General features: G+C 39.3%; 1 protein-coding gene across 1 annotated transcript in view; it reads left to right on the plus strand.

Moving 5' to 3' along the window:
• FNDC3B (fibronectin type III domain containing 3B) overlaps positions 1–19,063 on the plus strand; it is a 183,968-nt gene that overhangs the window by 138,493 nt on the left and 26,412 nt on the right. Inside the window, exons 15-21 of the mRNA XM_080605439.1 lie at positions 301–409; positions 910–1,028; positions 1,837–1,942; positions 3,220–3,392; positions 4,986–5,099; positions 7,520–7,669; positions 11,440–11,720. Coding sequence (XP_080461565.1) covers positions 301–409; positions 910–1,028; positions 1,837–1,942; positions 3,220–3,392; positions 4,986–5,099; positions 7,520–7,669; positions 11,440–11,720 — 1,052 coding nt within the window. The remainder of the gene's footprint in view (positions 1–300; positions 410–909; positions 1,029–1,836; positions 1,943–3,219; positions 3,393–4,985; positions 5,100–7,519; positions 7,670–11,439; positions 11,721–19,063) is intronic.

The raw sequence follows: 19,063 nt of genomic DNA on the forward strand, positions 1-19,063 counted from the left end.
AGGCTTTTTGTCTTCCATTTCGTGTCCCATTGCGGATGGACGCTGCTTCCTTTATCACTGGGACAAACCTCCATACCGCATCTTTTTCAGTGCTTTTTCCATGCATTTTATTTGTAGCATCTCTGAAATGTTAGCCAGCCACCTTATTCTGACTCATCCTGAGAACTAACTTCTGCTACCCACTTCTGCTATAAATCCATTGGTGTAGTTAGTGTGGGGGAGTTAGTTTGTGGAGGAGAAAGAGCAGATTCAAAAACAGTTTCTATATTCTTTTTTGTTCTATTTCACTCCTAATCTTGATTCACTAACTACTTGCCTTGGTTGTTGTTTGTTTCAGATCCTCCACAAGATAATGGTGGTTCAGAAATCCTAAAGTATCTATTGGAGATTTCTCAAGGAAGTCCGGAAGGTAAACTTGAAACAAGTTTTCTGCATTTTAATCTATGCTGGCTACTCTAAAGTACTGGCCCGTTAGGCTATTAGTATGCTGATACTGCAGATGTGATTGAAGCAGAGTTACATACTTGCAGCCTTAAAACTTGCAGGATTTCTGGGAGAGTTTTGGTTGTTGATTTTTATTTATTTTATTTTTTTAAACAAGTATACTTGTTCTCCATGACAGGTGGAATTTTAGGTTATAGGGCTGAACTTATTATTCTATTTTATATTTTAATATATTTTAGAAATATATATATTTGTGCACATATGCAGTTCTGTGCACATATTTCTGGGTGTATGTGTCTGTGTATGTCCTGAAGCAGGAATAATATTCATAATATTATTAAAGCTAATGACTTCCCTGAAACAAATCATTCATGAAAGACCACATTAAGGATTTTCTTTTCTCCTAGACAGCAGTAAACTTGTTGTATTGTACTTTTATAAACTTGGATATATCTAATTTTCTAGCAAATCAGTGGGAAGTGGCATATAGTGGATCAGCAACAGAATATACCTGTACTCACTTGAAACCAGGCACTTTGTATAAACTCCGGGCATGCTGTATCAGCACTGGCGGACACAGTCAGGTAAGTATCGTTTAGCAGTAAGGGCTATTGGTTTTATATTTTTCAGAGATTTATCTACTATATATGGTAAATATTTTTTTTAAAAGCAAGTGAATATATTTCCTGTAGCACAATAAAGCTACACTGATTGCTGTTAATCTTCTGTTGCAAGTTGGTGAATTTTTGAAGACTTCTATGTGCATCTGATGATTTTTTTAGTCAAATTGCAATTCAGTGTGGTTTGCTTTCCTCAACCAATCTGTAAATGTTTACACTTAAGCTAGAAGAGACCATAATATTTGTGTGATCTGACCACTTGCTTGAGAAAGGCTACAGACTCTGATCTGTGTGAGTCTCTACTGACCAACACTGGTGGCTGAAGTTGTAGTAGGGGTAATCACCTTTCATGCAGCTGAATCGTTCTTTGTTTTTAGGTTCCATTTTCCAGCCACTGATTCCTTCCATTCCCTTCTTTGATTTAAAGTAATTTTATTACCTACATTTCTATTCCTAGTGCTGTGATTTTTTTTGTTTGAGTACATTAGAGCTCAATACTGTTTTAGAAAAAAAGGAAAATTAAAATAAAGAGCCCCAAAAAATTAGCCAACGAAGTTTCTGTGCTACAATTTTGAGTATGCTAGTGAAAGAAATCTCTTAATTGCATTTGCAAGAAACACGCTTGATAGCATCTTCTATCCTTTATTGTTTATGTAAACAACTAATAAATGGCTGGTGTAGAACATAGTTTCTTTGTTACTTTTTAATCATGACTGATTTCATAGGCACTAATTGTACCACAGAGCTAACTTCAGCTCCTCTTCTCTTCCAGTGTTCTGAAAGTTTACCTGTCCGTACGCTAAGTGTTGCACCAGGCCACTGCCGGCCACCAAGAGTTTTAGGGAAGCCGAAGCACAAAGAAGTTCAGCTACAATGGGGTAAGCCACTGGAACATGTCACTTAAACAGCTTGGAGAATTTGGGGTGACATTTAAATCCTGTTTCAAACAAACACAACTCATTGGATACCAGTAATTTTGTGAGGAACTTGGGCCATGAACATGACACTAAATGGTCAAAAATACAGTTTTTTCAGAATACAAGATACATGCCAGTATGCAACAGATTTTTTCTTTGCTATGGTAATCTTGCAGCATCCAAGATTCTTTGTGGTATCAATTGTTAAGGTAAGTTCTAGAGCAGCACCATTTCTAACTGACAAATACATCTCAATCCAGTATAAAAAATTACTTCTGCATGCAGGAGACCATGTTGTTTCCTAGAAGATCCACCTTCTGGTGGCACTGCTTTTCAGAACCCCAGGCAGGTTGATTCGGCAGTACTGGCTTGTGATATAATGTGGAAACATTATCTAATATGTTGTTTTCATGGTGGAAAAGGTGCCTGTAACAAACCAAATACAGGCACAGAAAACAAATTCAGTTTTGCAAAAGGTGTTATTCCAAGTGAAGCTCAGGGTTTAGATCATTGTGCTGAGATCTGGAATCTCATAAATGTTAGGAGAGTGACTAACGAAGTTTGAGAATGGCAGTTGTTTGTGTTTTTATTAGGTGTTAGTGGGGTTTTGCCAGAAATCCCATGTGTAAGCAGTAGTTTTGGAGTGTGCATGACCCACGCTAGCTTGTGTCCAACAATAGCCAGCAGCCAAGATTAGGTCAGACAGACACCATGTGCCTCATAATTTCTCTCTGACCCAGAAGGAATGTACTCAGTGTTAGCCAAGCACCATTCTTTCTGAAGGTTTCTGTACCTTTTCTTTCTCCTGCCTTATCAAACTTTTTTTTTTTCTTCCTTCACACAACCCCACCTTTGATATGGGGAAAAAAACAATTCTTCAGAAGAGGATGGTAGCTACTTTGTTTTGCTTAAAAAATAGTTGGGCGCCTTCTGGTAGCAAACAGTCTCCCAGGCTGGAAGATCATTGCCTTGGGAGGAGCTGCTGATCTTGCATGTGATGATCTGACCTTGGGAATGTTTAGGGTTAAGAGTAGTTTTATTCATTTGCTTTAAAAATATTGATTATATGCATGGTGAAGATAACGCAGGTAAGACATCTATCAAAGAGGAAAATCATTGCTGATAGTATGTGCGTGTATATAGTGTATGTGTTTGTATATGTGTGTTGTGAATTACAAAAACTAATCTTCCTGGCATATGCCCATATGTTGTTAGTGAATTATGTGTTCTCTTTCTAGATGTCCCTCCATCAGAAAGCGACTGTCCCATCTCAGAGTACAGTGTAGAAATGACAGAACCAGAAGAAGTTGTTTCTGAAGTGTACCATGGTCCTGACCTGGAGTGCACAGTTAGCAACCTTCTTCCCGGTGCAACGTATCAGTTCAGAGTGAGAGCTTTGAACGATGGCGGGGTATGTGATTTGGCTTTTTCTCATTAGAGGTACTAAAATGCGTGAGTTGTGTGATTCTGGACAGTGATTGCATTAGAGCTGATGATCAGAAAGGTGAAAATGAAGATAGGCAAGAAAAAAAGTGAGAAATGCTTAAAAGAACTTTTGAGGAAGAGCTGTGGTTTTGGATCTGGTACTTTTTTAAAATAAGATTTCAGGTACTAACATGACTTGACTGGCCAAAGTCAGCTGGACGGAAACATGCAACAGTCATATCTGCTTACAAGAATGAATCTCTTTACTTATACTGCATCCCTTATTTTCAAATCTTAACTGTGTGGTAACTGTGCTCAAAGATGCAAAGTATTTCTAGCTCCTCTCTTGATTAAATGGAGGGGCTGGTTTTGGCTTGGTTGATTTTGGTTTTTATTTTTTTTTAACCAGATGTGAAATAGGGGTGAGGGAGTGTTCTTTACCAAATGCAAACACCTGTCTCCCTCCTGTTAAGTAAAGAAAACAGCAGAAGTCAATACATTAGTTTTTTTGAAGTATATATCCTTTGTAATTCAAACAAAGCAATCAGTGTTAGCCTTCCTTGCTAGCAGAGATGCCTGTTGAGAGGTTTTCTGGAACAATTTTGGTGTTGTTCAATTTTGTAATGGCTCACTTTTCCGTTCTTATTAGTATTCCATTCTAAAATAAGCAAATATCAGTGTTTCCTCTAATTGCTTATAGTTACATTCCTTTGTTCCGGAGAATGGTTTCTAATTAGCTTGGGGACGCACTGAACAAAATTCATTATTCCACTCTCACAGCCTCAGGCTGCTTCCACCTTCTCTCTCTCCTGTCCTTGCACTGCTGGCTGAAGCCAGTTTTCCAGACTGTTGAAATTTGTGTGTCCGTTTCTTTTGCTAATTTTTACCAAAGGCTCAAAAGGTCTGAACAGCTGCCCGAGCTGCACGTGGAGGCCTCTGACCGCTGGGCACGGTGGCACACGGTGTACGTACCTTATACCACTGCTCATCAAGTGCTGCTGTTAGACACCCGGACTGCAGCTCCATCATATGCCATCCTTTTGCAGTTAACATGTGGCAGACATTTCGTGCAGAAGTTGGGTTTGGACTCCAGTACAGCTTTGCTGTTGCTGAGCTCCTCCTTAAAGCCGTGAGGGGAAGCCAGTTATGCCAGGCTATGGCATAGCCATGGGAACACGTTACTTTGAGCTAAGTTGGAGGGAAACAAACTGTTTCTCAATTTTCTGTTGCTGAGCACACATTTCTGCTCTTTGATAAATTAGAAGTGGCTTATGCGTTCACGAGCACTCACCACTGCACAGGAGGATGCCCTGGAGCAGCTGAGGTGCAGTCTGCTCGTACCCAAGCTCTCCTCACATTTTAACCTTGCGGTACCTTACGTGGTCTAATCCTGTGCTCTGATATTGGGCGCTGCATGTTGGAAGCCCAGTTCATCTTTGAGAGAGTTTATTGCATTTAAAAAATTTCTGTGTGGTGTTCCTGAAAATCACTTGAAACAAAATCATTTGAAAAGCCTTTGAGGAACATGAGCTGTGTGTATGTTTATGTACTAACGTATAGACATCTTGTTTCCCTCTAGTACGGGCCGTATTCGGAAGCTACAGAAATCACCACGGCAGCAGGACCACCCGGACAGTGCAGAGCACCTTCTCTGTCCTTTCTGTCTGACACACGTGTACTTGTAAGCTGGGAGGTAGGTCAGGTGCCCTCGTTTAACTTCTCTTTTATTTACCCAAACTAATGTGATCATTGTGCACTTGAAAGGTGGCTCAAGAGCTGTTAACTGGTTGAGAACAATTTTTTTGCAAGAAAAGTGTATATAGGAACTCCTCTATTGTACAAAGTTGTCATCTCTACTTTTCTTTTTAAAGAATTGCATAAAGTTGATTGTGAGTCATCTGGACCAGCATTCAGACACAAGAACTCCTACACTGGCGTCAGATGATAGAGAGTTGGTCTGTTTAAAGTGCACTCCACAGGCTTTTAGCAAGTCAGAATGTCCTGTGGTAGAATTGTGAAGGCAAATATTTGATTTTGGCTAAAGCTGAAGTCTCTGATATGAAATTAACTCTTCACAAATGCTCACGATTCAGCTTTTCTGAAAAATTGTTTGTCTCTTCCCCAAATATTTACTTTTATTTTAGTTTGTATAAGTTCTTTCTCCATTATCCACAACCTTAGACTTTGGATTCTTCTAGCTTAAACGCGGAAATGTGGATCGGTGTCATTAAAAAAAAAAGTTATGTAATTAAGGTAGAAAGGAAAGGATATTGTCATAAATAAAGCTGTGATACAGAAGAATGAAGCTGTAATTCTGCCATAGACTTTCTCTGAAATCCTAGCAGCTATTCAGCTCTGCATCTTTCAGTTTCCCTCCACTAAAGGATGCCTTTGCTGAGAAATGTTACTGATGTTCATGAGATGTTCTAAGAAAGTAATTATGCTAACAATACATCTAAATACAAACACAATCCGAGTTCAATTTTATAATGAAACAAGTGCATTTGATACAGTTTTGTTTTGTTGATATTTCTTGCAACATTTTGTGATTTTGAGGTAAAGTTGTACTGGGCTTTTAAATGTTGCCTTTTAAATGAGTGTATGAACAGGAGTTTGCTCTCCTCAACCATGAGTGAATGCTGCATTGTTTCTGGCATGTTCTGGTTTTATATACAGGATATATTTGTCAATTCTAACTGAAAATGAAGCTTTAGAAGGAGTAATACAGTTTGCAAATGGTGACATTTTCTTAGAGTCTATCTTTTTTAGCTGATAACACAAAGGAAAAACAGCAGAGGACTGGAGTTTTTGGTTAGCCTGCAGAGCACTCTGTGGTGTCTACCATGACTTTTTTACACATTGTTTTAAAACTATGGCTTTTAGGGTAATTTTCAGTTAAGCTGGTCACGCTTTTGTTCCAGAAATCTGCAAGTGTTGAGATGCTCTTTTTTAGTTACCTCTCGTGTTCCCCAGGCTTAGCAGTTCCCAATGCTCCTATGAAAGTAGCTGGAAGCCCAGGGACAAAGCTGGTGAACCCTGTGTGTGTGTTCAGGGTGATCACCGTGGCACGCAGGGATGCTCCATATCCTTTTATTAGTAATCAGACCTTCTACAGTGGAAGTTCCATGTGGCGTTTTGCTCAACCCACCACTCGTCTTTGTTATCCCTGTAACAGCTATATTGACAAATTTGCAGTTGCTAAACTGGGTGACTGTTTAACTTTCTCACAGTTTCTAGGGTTGCTTTTTTTTTTTTTCCAAGCAGATTTGCCTGTGTAGTCGGATCACTTTTCTAGTTTCCCATTCAGAGAATTAAAAAGAGAGCTTGTTGCATGCCATAATCTGAAAGTCTGTCATATTCTGGGCCACGCTTCCCTACATAAAGCAGAGATTCCTCAAAGCACTTCAGTTGACACAGCACAGCACTAGGCAGTTCTTGTAAAAAATAAAATAAAATTTTGGTTCAGGAGCCACGGCATTATGCCTGCACTAGCTCATCTCCAGCAAATTCCAGTAAAAAATATCTGGACAAATTCTGTGTTCCCACAGACTTCAGAATAATAAAGATATTGCTGAGCATGTGTGGGTCCAATAAGAGTTTCTGAGCGGACATTAATGTACGCAGGTCCACCCTCCCGTATCCCATACTTTGAGTGGTAGCTCGGTAGATGACTGCGTTGAAAACCTCAGACAAGCCACTCAATTGCTGAGGTTGATCTTTTCTCCATAACATGAGCAACTACGTCAGGCTTGAAGGCTCGCTCTGCCAGAGATGTTTTGATCACTTAACCGCATTGATGTTTTTTGTGTTCTCCACAGTCATGCTTCTGCCAAGCCAGTGGGGGGAGAATTTATTACTGAGTGTTGTGGTGAAAAATGAAGCAGCTGCATACACTTTCTTGTTTCTGTGACTTTCAGATAAATTTTGGGCAGAAATGGCCTGTTTCGCTAACCTATTATGGAACACTAATTCAGGGCATTTCAATTTGCAGAAGTAATAGTGTATTAATTTCAAAATAAGAGATTTTTTTTTCATGTTCTTAATTCCTAACCCGGTGAACCACAAGGATCTGAAGTACTCATTTTTTAATTGACATAAATATTTGTGTTGCAGAGTCCTGAATGTTCTGGTGCTGACATCTCTGAATACAGATTAGAGTGGGGAGAAGATGAGGAATCTCTACAGCTCGCATATAGCGGCACAGATACCTGTTTTGAAATAAGTGAGCTGTCAGCGGCTGCACAATACTGCTGTAGGCTACAGGTATGGAAGTTTGCATGCGTTGCAATTTAAGATGTAAACATAGCTGCCTTCAGCTATGTGTGACTTTTTTTTTTAAATATCATTAGCCACTATGAAACTACGTGTTCTGTAAGTTGGCAGCAATGTTAATTTATTTTATATACTGCAGACTGTTATGTGGTTTAGTTTCAGCACTATTCAAAGCGATAAACAAGGGAGTTGGTATAAATTCTAGCTCACGAAAATTGCTCTCATGTCTCATGTACTTTGTTGTCAGTGAATAATACTTTTAACAGCCACCTTGCCCTCTGATGTTAAAAGAAAATGACGATGTTTTAGACAATTTAAAAAAAAATAAAATTCTTGGTTATGATAGGTAAACATTTACCTCCCAACCGGTTTTTGAAGATTCCCCTAGCTTAAGTAATAAACTCCAACATCTGTTTCATGTATCAAATAAAGCAGCTGAGTAGATTCCTATATACATAGAAGGTTGTAGCTGCCAGAAGATGAGTCTTCATCTTGTTTTCTCTTACCATTTTTCTCTTGGATCTGCAAGACTGAATATCATATAGAGTTTCTATATGATCTCTATTTCTTTGATCTTTTTGTCTCATTTCAGTAAAAAGTAAACGTTAAAATATGTTATATAGGTGTATATATAAAAATAAAAATCCAGTGCTCTTTTCTTCTTTATGTCCACTGAAAAAATAAATGGAAAGTAAAGTAAGTGGGAGTAAAGTAGAAATACTTTTGCACAAGATACTGTTCCAGAAGATTTATTTGTATGTTAAGGCAGAATACCACCAATAAATCCAATGAAAAGTTAACCTACCCACCCAGCTGGCAGCGTGTGGACCACCCAAGGTCATTTCTTTGATCAAGGACAACATGCTTCTGTCAAGAGTTTCCTTATTTATTTTTTTTAACAGGATGTTGAATTTTTCATACAAAGTAGCTTTCGAGCACTTGGCCAACAGCCAAGGAGCAAGGGCCTCACACCTCTAAGTACGCTCAACTGTGTTTTGTGACTTTTTGGGAACTGGCCCTATACCTTGCCCTGGCAGCACTGGCGAAAGTAATTGAAGGAACGTGGATGGGTGGCTTGGAAGTCTGAGCCAAAAAGTGCATCAGTTTGCGCAAGAGGGAAGGCATTCAGAACCCGCTGGGCAGGGAGGAGAGCGTGAGACCACTTCTGCGGTGAATGGTGGGGAACTCCAGCAGATTTTGATGTTAAAAATGGAAACAGCCAGCTCTATAGGATCTTTGATTTCAAGTGGTGGACATTCATTTTAAATTACCTGCCACAAAAATGTTGCACACATCTACCTAGGTTTTAACATGGCCAATGTAATTTAATCCATCGACTGAAGTTAAGTGAAATGCACGACAGCACTAAGACGTGGTGTTGGAATCCATCAGTTGGCCACGTGTTCCTTTTTAGAGGGCTTCATGCCGTAGATACAATCTGTGTTATATGGATATGCATATCTCAGAAACCACGATATAACGTACACTGGAACATTTAAGCAATTACAAGAACAAAAAAATGTGTTATAGACAAAGAAGGAGAGCTAAATAGTGTCAGATTTTTTTTTTAATAGTGAGAATAATAGTTAATTTCATAGCTGTTAGCAGCTTTAACAGAAAATATTTCTTTTACTTTCTTTAAAAATAAAGATTTCCCGAACAATTTTTACTCTGCCTTCTAATAAACATCCAGCACTGCTATCTCAACCTACAGTAACCCAATAAAAAGAGGGAATTGAGGAATCAGGCGTATATATCTGCAGGGCAGACAATTTATCCTTATTGTTGCTCAACTTTTTTTCCTGTAATGAATATTCCTGAAAATAACTGTGGCTTCTGCAAAGGGAAATACTGTGTCATTTAGGCAGGGGGAATATCTAGGAAGCAAAGAAGAATGAAATTCCCATCAGTTATGATGATGAGGTTGTCCAATAAAACAGTTAAAAGCACCGCTAAAAATAAATAGCTGGGAGCAAGATACAGATTGCCAAACACTGGTTTAGAGGCAAGACAAATAATATCATTGGCAGACCGCAAAACAAGGCTCCCTTTTAACAGCTCTAGAAGAGCTTCACCAAATAGAAGATGTCCCTGGAGCAGGATTTGTTTTGAAGGGCTTTTTAAAGGCTGACAAATCTAACTTTATTATGTCTTTCTTCAGTCGAACAAAATGCTTCCTGGAAAAACAGAATATGGCTTTGTATTTGTACTATGCATAGCAGAAAAATATTATTCACTAAAGCTAAGCATAGGCAAGGAATCCAACAGCTGCTTGACTTGTCCTTTCCTTGCCATCGTAGTCCTACTGGCAAGATTGTAAACCCAGGTGTTCCAGGTTCATTGTAACCTGGGGGAGAATCTGGGCTCACTTTCCAAGAGCAGAGGATGGTGGTGGATGTTACTGGGAAATGTCAAAAGGTGCTTTTGAAGGACTGTACCTTCTCCACTTCTGTAGCCCAGACGTCCTGTCGTGGGCTCCTTGTGTACCTTGTGGGCTAGCAGCTTGCTGGGCAGTATCAGGAGGAACAAGCCTAGTAGCAGAGCAGTGAAGGTGGTGTTGCTCATTACTTGCCATTTGTTAGCATCTGGATCCTGTCTCCAGTTTTGCTCTAGGCAGAGATTGAAACAGAGCTGTTGAGGCAGGATATAAAGAAGAAAAAGTTATCACTGAGGGCAGTTAAGGATGTTAAAGGTGTAACAGAGGGTCTCCTTGGAGTCTTCATCCTTGGAATCTTTCAAGTCCCAACGGGACAAAAGCCTGAGCAACCTGCTCTGTATTCAGCTTTGATCCTGCTTTGAGCTGGAGTAGGTATGTCCCAGGGTCCCCTCTAGCCTGAATAGTTCTGTGATTCTGTGCACAGGAGCTTGGAACAGTCCTGAGAAGGGAACGCTGCAGCACATACAGCATTTAACGCTGAGAGTCAACTGATCAGAAAAGAAACAGGTCTGTGTAATTGTGCAGTGTTGAGCTTGCAAAAACTTCAACCTCTAATTAGTGAGCAGATTTGGGCTGGATTTTGAACCTTGGTTTCCACTGGGATCCTGGATTTATGAATCAAGATGAGAAGCTTGATAACTTTTATAACAAAACAAATTGATAATTTGGTCTCCTCTCTTGTGGAAAATATTGAGCTATGTGCTTTGGCGGTAGTTTGCTAGTAATCTGTCACCTCTGGGGAAATCTGAGTCATAGACTTAATGCCGTGCTGAGTTTGTATATTGTTATATCAGAAACTTTTAGCATCAAATCAGCTATTCATTATCTGAGTTAGGAACCTGTGTAGCTCTCAGCAGGCTGAGTGCCCCTTATGTCTAGGGATCCTTGCATGAAGTGTCTGATGTTGCACTCTGCAGAAGACTGCAGTAGGTTGAGGTTTTTATACAGGGCCCCTTGACAATTTCGGGTGTCCAGTGTGCTGGACAACATGATGTCACCTGTCACTGGCAGCACGATGACTGACATTTTCTCTTACTAAACAATTTTTGCTGCTGATGAAAAGATTACTATTAAGTTTGATTAAGTAGCTGTTAGGGAGAAGATAAGTATTCTCCAATTTAGCTGAGTGACACTCCTGAGTAACAAAGGAAGATATTAATTAATAAGGTAGAGGGTATGAATCATCCTTTAGAGAACGAGCCAGTGATACATATCCTCTGAGGAATCCATGCAGTTGTTCCAGGCTGCACAGTTCATGATTAAAAACTTGATAGACGTTTGAAAGAGAATATTTATCCTATAAAAATGTTATTTTGCCACACAGGCTATTAACCAGGCAGGAGCTGGGCCCTACAGTGATCTGGTAACCTGCCGAATCCCCGCGTCTGTACCTGATGCAGTCTCCATCCTCTCCGTGCTGGAGGATGAGCACATGGATGCCTATCAGCTTTCACCCTCTGTGTGCCTTGTATTGAACTGGGAAGAACCATGCAATAATGGAGCTGAGATTACTTCGTACAACATCGACCTTGGTGACATCAGCATTCCCGTAGGAAATGTTACAAGTTACGTTATTCATGATTTGCTTCCAGAAACCTCATACCGGTGAGTACAATCTTTTTGATATGGTACAGAGCAATCAGGATGAGAGTACATGATTTATTTTACGTGAGAAATGTTTAGGGCACGTGGAGGGAGTAAAAAAAAAAAAAGAAGAAAGAAAACTAGTGAGCCTAGAAATCTGCAGTAATTCATTTATGGAACGAATTGCGGCATTTCAGTCTCAAATATTGTTTTTCCCTACCCTCCTTTTTCCTATTCCTCCTGCCCTTCTTTTTCTTATATTTTCAAGTTGCTCTGCTATGGTAAGACTACTCTGGTAGGTAAATAAATTCCAAAAATGGGAGATAACTAAAATTAGAATGCAACCTCTCTTTTTTTTTTCCAGACGCTTAGCAGTACTGTTACAAGAGTTTATTATTAAATATATTGATCCTTGCAAGGTGATAGCAATTTGTACACAGTGAACGTTTATTTATATAGCTATAACTATTTGTTATTACTAGTGTATGGAAATTAATTAAAAGATAATCTGAGTTTAAAACAATTTCCTGATAATGGTTCAGATTCTAAATTTCTATGTGACAATGCAAAAATTTTATTAGTAGTTTAGTGTTCAGGCTTACGTGTTTTTTCCTTAATGCTAACTAAAATGAAAAGAAAAAATAAGAGGGTACCATGCAGGCAATGAACAGCAATATAACAGAAGATGTGACAAGGGAAATTCTATTTTAAGTACTGTTCTAATAAAATCTGAAATCTGATTGCACAGCTGTAAAATCAGATATGGCACAGAACTCCTACAGCATTTTTTTCTTTGTATTCGGGGTCAAAATCCTACAGATCTGGTAGAGTTTAAATAAAAATTTCAGTTCTCAAATTTTAACTTGAACCCTAAAAAAAAGTGAACTTCTTGTAGCAAATACTCAAATATGCACACTAGAAGTTATTTAAAGTAAGCAGCATACTTTCATTGCTTACAGTGCCTAGTACACTGTGTCCTGATTGTTGCCTACAATATTTAGGTTTTAAAACCATGTAGTAAAAAACAAAAATGTAGATTTATTTTTAAAATATATTTCTCTGACAATCTGAAAAAAAGTAAGGAGAAATAGGAATTTGTTGACTGAAAGCCCCTCAGTTCCAGATCACTTATAAATCCAGGAAGTGCAACTGCATTATTGCTGTCTGCAGTTGTTCAGTGGCTTGTAACTCTGTGACCCTTTCTGGCAAAGACAGTAGGGAAGTATAAGTTTTTTTCTTGTTTTCAACTGTGTTTATTGCCAGCAAGAAGCCTCTTGTTCCCTCCTTGTGTTGTCCCCCATTTTGTGCCAGCGAGGTATTAGTGTATCGGTCCTGACTGGGAAAACTGATCTTGGTGTAAACTGTCCATGTTTGTTGTTTTTTTTTTTTACCTTGTGAACAGGTAGAGAGAAGGGAAGGGGTAAGAGAGGGATAGAAACATCTCTTCTAGCTTATATGTTGGCCTAAGCAAGTTTAAAGTGTTTGTGCAAACACAGCACCTGGGGAAACCTGCACAGCAGTCTGAGCCAATTCAGGTTGCTGTTGATGTTTCCAACCTGCCTCCACCTGCGTGTTCTCCCACTTCTCTCACTCCCTGCACTGGTGCTTATGTGATCTTACTTTAAGGCAGGCTCAACTTATTGAGGAATAGTCAAAAGTGTAATTCAACTGGTAAGAAGTTGAACAGTTTGTTTATTGACTGGCTACCCAGCTGTGGAGCTGCATCATCTTCGGGCAGTCCTGTACTACCTGGTGTCTCTTCATGTGATCAGTCAAGAGTCAAAGCAGCTAAAGCAAAATGAGACCTTTGAGCAACATGGTCAAGGCAGCGAGAGCGGAGTATCTAAATTCTTCACAGAAGTCTTCATTCTTCAGTTCTTCATTCTCTTTTCTTTAGCTGGTTCCTGGTTGAAATGATGGGCAGGACATTGCTCTGCTTTCTAATCTGGCTCCAGTTTTGTCCCTGAAGCTCAACGCAGAAGTGTTGTGCTGAGATCATGCTGGATTTCTTTTTTTTTCTTTGCATTCTCATTTCTTGAATTTGTTTTTAAAAAAACATATTTGTAGTCAGGGAGTCTGGTTGTCTCTGGTCCAAATGAAAAGGCTAAAGCTAAGCATGAGCATTAACTCTGCAACTGTTCTAAATATTGTTGTAAGACTAAGTTTCTGCCAAAAAAAAAAAAAAGTGTGAAGAGCACAAACCAGTAGATGACTAATAATATATGTAAGTAATATGAAAGTAATAATATCTGAAAGCTCTCTTTTCTTCAATAAAACAAGAGGAAGAACTTCCCAACTCCCAAATCTCGTGTCTGCCAGGGAAGACAAATTAAGAAAGTTGAGTTGCACTTTATGCAGCACCATGTATAGTTTGAAGGGGTTTTGCTAATAAAAACATACGTCAGAGTATTTTTGCTATTGATCATTAACTCTTTCACTGGTATTTCTTCCTTAAGCCTATATGTACCTGTCTTTATCAGGGAACATCTGTGCCCTCAGAAGAGTATCCCTGAGAACACCATCCCTTTATACATGTCCTCTTCAGTCTTCTGTGCTGTTGTAGGCCCCGAGGACCACATCAGAAGAAGAAAGTTGTTAGTTTTGGTCAACTATCCTGCGTGGCTTACTGTGAGCTGCTCCAAAGCAGAATTACTATTAAAAAAATGGAGTGAAACATGATGGCAAGAACATGAGAAACTGTTGTGCTTTATTAGAAAAGCAAAGGTGGAACATTTTTGAAAGGCAGACCCGGAAAGAGTTTTTGGTAGGGACGGCAGTCAGTTGCTCTTGGAGACTGGACACCATATATTTCCTTTCAGCATGTTTTAGGCTGTTTTCTAAAAGGTGATCGGGTGGTTCTTCTTCTTGCCCTCCCTGATTTAATTAGGGTATTTCAGAACATCACTGATCTCATTCTCTAAATTTGTTCACCAACAGTTTTTCTTTTCCTGTCAACTTTGTTTAACTTAACCAGCTCTTCTCTCTCTCCAGTGTTTATTCCCTGCTGCGTTTAAAAGCAGTGAATGTGTTTTCTTCCAGGCTTTGTTTTTCCTAGACTAAACAAGCCAAACACTACTGGTTTTGAGACTAAGAAGTCTCTTGCCAAAGCTTCAGCAGAATTTGAAGCAAGTTAGCAAAGGGCTTAGATGCTTTAGTTGCGCTGGAATTCCTCTGTCAGTGTTTGTGTTTGTGGGAACCCTGAACTTGAAAGCAAATCTTGGTTATTTTGGATCCACCAAAGCCAAAATTGGAAAGGAGCGTTGTTTAGAATAGCAGTGTGATTCTAGCAGTATGTCTACGTGTGTCTGCCCCATTGGGCTTGTTAGCTTTGGCCTGGCATTGCTCTGCTGCATCCAGCTTCGGAGTGGGGATGGCGGCCTGCAAACAACTCAAATGTGTGGCAGAGCAAGCTCAGGGCTGCTTGCGTAGGTGGCTCACAGCTGACAAGTTTGGTGGTTTCTCTGTCTTGGTAGCAAATCCATCCAACATGCCCCAAGAAGGTGCATCTCAAAAAATATTCGAGGCATGAGGAACCAGGGCGTGCCTCTGCTGTGCAGCTAACGGCCAGGACAGGGCTGATTTCAAGACAATTTCTCCAATGTCAGGCACCAGCCCTGCTTTTGCAAAAAGCAGATGCCTCACAAAAGCACTCTGTAAACATCACGGGTGGTGAGCAAGCCAGCTGCAGAAATATGTCTGCGAGTTCTGCAGTCTTTCTGTTTTATTGACATAGTCGCAAAGCTCTGGGAGCTCTGATTATAGTGTAGTAATGCTTGGACTGGTTTTCTGTGAACTGATCTAACTAGAAGTGAGTAAATAAATATTCCACAATAAACAAGTATTTGACAGTAATAGAAATATCAATTTTCTGTTACGCTCTGTTCCCAAGCTTTGCTCTACGCTTTCCATGGTTAATTGTGCTGCTCTGCTGAGACACTTCACTGTGAAACTTCAGATTTTGTTAAGAATGCTTATTTTACTATAAAGTTACATAGTTTACAGAGACGTAGTAGCCTTATTCAATTTTAATAGCATCACTTACTTCTAATTTGGTTTAGGAATACATATTCCAGCCATTTTTAATTTCTGAATGGTATCAAGGGAAAGTTCTTCCAGGATGAAAAGAGAAGAATGCACGTGAATGCTCAAGTTAGCAATTTCTTAGTGGGTTAAAAAACAACATCTGTGTTCAGAGTAGAAAACTAAATCTTGCTCCATCTCCAGAAGAGTGCAGTCAGAGGGGATCTGTGGGGCTGGCTTGTTCTGGAGGCCGTGGAAGATTGCTGTTTTTTACATTCAGGCTGATGGTGCGGGTAGACCAAGCTGCATCTCGTCCCTTTTGAAGTCTGGGGCATTTTAACTCCTGCAGGTTTTCACACACATGTATTGCAACTGGTGGCATTCTGCTTATGGGAACTGGTGAATCAAACTCTTCACATGTCAGACTCTGTAAGATTAATTCAGAAATGATTTTGCAGCTTGCTGGAATACTACACAAAGGATTTTGTGACCAAACTGAAAATAGCATCCTGTTTAGTGTGTTTATTTTCCTGGGTCAAGAATCTTATAAGATATGACAATCTGTTAAAGGTCTTTTAATGGTTTCTAAATTTACTTAGTTTGATTTTTTTTTTAACTGTTTAAAAGATGCAGTGGGAAAATGTGAGAATCAATATAAATATTTTGGGGCTGGGGCCTGCAGAGTTAGATACTATATTTTGTATATACTCTCAGTATACTCTTTACATTTTCAAAAAAATTGTTTTCAAATTGTGAGTGTCAGATTTTAAAACAGCCTTTCCAAGACACTATTTTGGGCACTTTAACTTAAGTTAAAGACAGAAATCTTTGCTGAAAAAGTTGAAGGAAATTGAGAAAGTGATTCTCAGAAATTCTACATGTTTATATACTAATTTCACGTAAAAATAAGGATGTTAATCAGAAATTGATTGTCCCAGTATCATTTATAGAAGCAGTAATTGGTTTCCACTTAACTGTGGAAGTTACCAAGCCCACAAGGGTTGTGTCACCCAGCAGGAGGAGCTCACAGTGACCCAGGTCGGGGCAGGGCCATGAGAAACCACCTGAGATGGAGCAAAGATGCTGTGGTAGACGTCACCTACCTCACCCTCCTCCTCCAGGTGATCCCCTTTTCTCCCCTTCTTCCTTCTGCCCTTCCCTTTGGATGTTTTTGAAGCCCAATATCCACTGAAGAAATGCTGCTGTGCTTCAGAGGGAGGTGAGAGCTGGGTCTGGGCTAGATGAGAGCCTGGACTAGATCGCCATGTGCACAGAAAATCAAAACCTGTTTTTTGTGTGTCTGACAAAGCTCAGGATCTAGGAACAATAGTGGGAATTTACAAAGAATTGTATGCTGGCATAATCTACAGAAACAGGCTGGCCACATCCAGCCATGGTAGAGGCAAATAAATGAGTTATTGCTTTCCCCATATCATCATTCATCAGGAAATATTTCTGTGTTTTAAGGCTTAAGAATTTTCATCAGTCTTACTGTACTCCTAGGTCAGAAGGGGTGGGTGGGTTGGTGCAAATGTGTGTGCATCAGGAACACCGCACAGCTGATGGAAACAACCACAAATGAGAGAAGAGGAAGAGCCAAATTTTTACCTTGTGCAAATACCTGGCACAGGGAGGACAAGTAAATGTAGATTTGTGTTTGTGTGCACATCATAAAAGCACAGGTCAGCCTGCGGGTAAGAAACGTGATGTGGTGTTTGAGAGATTCACTGCAATTGCTACGTGGTTTCAGGTGTGATAACTGCCATTTGGAAATGAGTTGGTTATGATGTTTGAGGACAGGTGAGGTGGAGGTTTAGACTCTGGATAATACAAAATAAAAAAGCTGTGTGCTCTGGAGCATGTTGCTGTAATCAGTCTACAAAAAAGTAATAGTGTTTTGTGCTGTTGATGTTTATGTGCATATGCTAACAGATGACTTGCCAGAATCCACTGAAAATGCAGGCAATTTTCACATTTTTTTACTGGAAAGACTATTAAATATTAATGTAATGATTTTTCAATCTGGAGCAAGCCAATAACATAATATGAAATAAGATCAATGTCTATATTTACTACGCTTCTTAAGATAGCATAGAAGCCTTTTGTTCTTTTTCCTTCAGCTGCCTGCATGCAGTTCAAGAGGAGGCTCCCACTAGACCTCTCTTCCTGCCATCCGCTGGTTTGGAGGAGGATGAAATGGGTACTGTGCAGTGTCATAAGTTGGTCAGGACGCGTTTCCTGAAGCTAAAAGGGGATTAGAAGGAAAATGCAGCTCAACGCTTCCCCTACTAAGGCAATCAAGTGATGCTTTGCCCCGGCTAGCTCAATAAGCAAAGTTTTAACCACACATTTACACAGGAGTGTGTAAACACTGTACATTCTTAGTGTAAAATTATTTCAGCTGCCTAATTAGTAGATAAGGCTCTATTCTTTTGCAATATGTTTATTAATCATTTAATCCTTTTTGGTTTTGAAATTGCAGAAAAGACGGGTTGTTTTTTTCCCTTTAATGCTACAGAACCTTTTTCAAACGGTACACCTAGAAACTTATTCTTCAAAACGGTTTTTCATATGTTATATATATGAATTTTAATCACTTAGCTATTTATTTTCACTGAAGTATGTATGCCAACAATAGATACTTGTATTTATCTTCTTTCTCTGAAACAGAGAGTTGTGATGGTATACAAGATTCTGCTCTTCTCCTTTCTTCCCCTACCACCTTCCCCAGGGAGTTTCTGGTTCTTGGTGGCTGATAGTTTTGAGAAGAAGCAACACTTCTTGCAGAGAGTCTTTTCCCATGAGAAAATTCAGGGCTGCTGTGCACAGAATTTCCAAAGTAAATGGCATCTATCCAGTGATCTAAACTCGACTGTACTGTCTAAAAAATAATTAGTCTGGCTCAGTCTGTTTTTTCTTATTCTTTCTTCAATTTAACAACCTTTTGAAACCTTTCAGGCTCATCTGTATCAATATTTCTATTTACATGGAATCTCATATCTAAGGTCCTCAAAGCTCTTTCCAAATGCATATTTCACATTTGTTTTGATGTTGCTGTTGATGTTACCATAGCACAAGACTACCGCTCTTCACTCGTTCCTATAACAGATTCTCATTGTGCAAATTATTAAGCTGAGGTACAGACAGGCAAGAGAGAGTGACAAAACAATACAAGCCAGGAGCCATTATGTTAAGAAAGAATGAACTTAGAAGACTGGCTCAATCTTAAGAATATTTCCAAATTAAAACTTGCGTGACTAGGTTGGTGGTCTATTTTTTTCTTCTCTTAATTTGCTCACATTGTTCAAGAGTTTTTGTGTATCTTGTCAGAGTAACTTGAGTCC

Source organism: Anser brachyrhynchus, assembly GCF_964034855.1.
Source record: "Anser brachyrhynchus genome assembly, chromosome: 9".
Lineage (NCBI taxonomy): Eukaryota > Metazoa > Chordata > Aves > Anseriformes > Anatidae > Anser > Anser brachyrhynchus.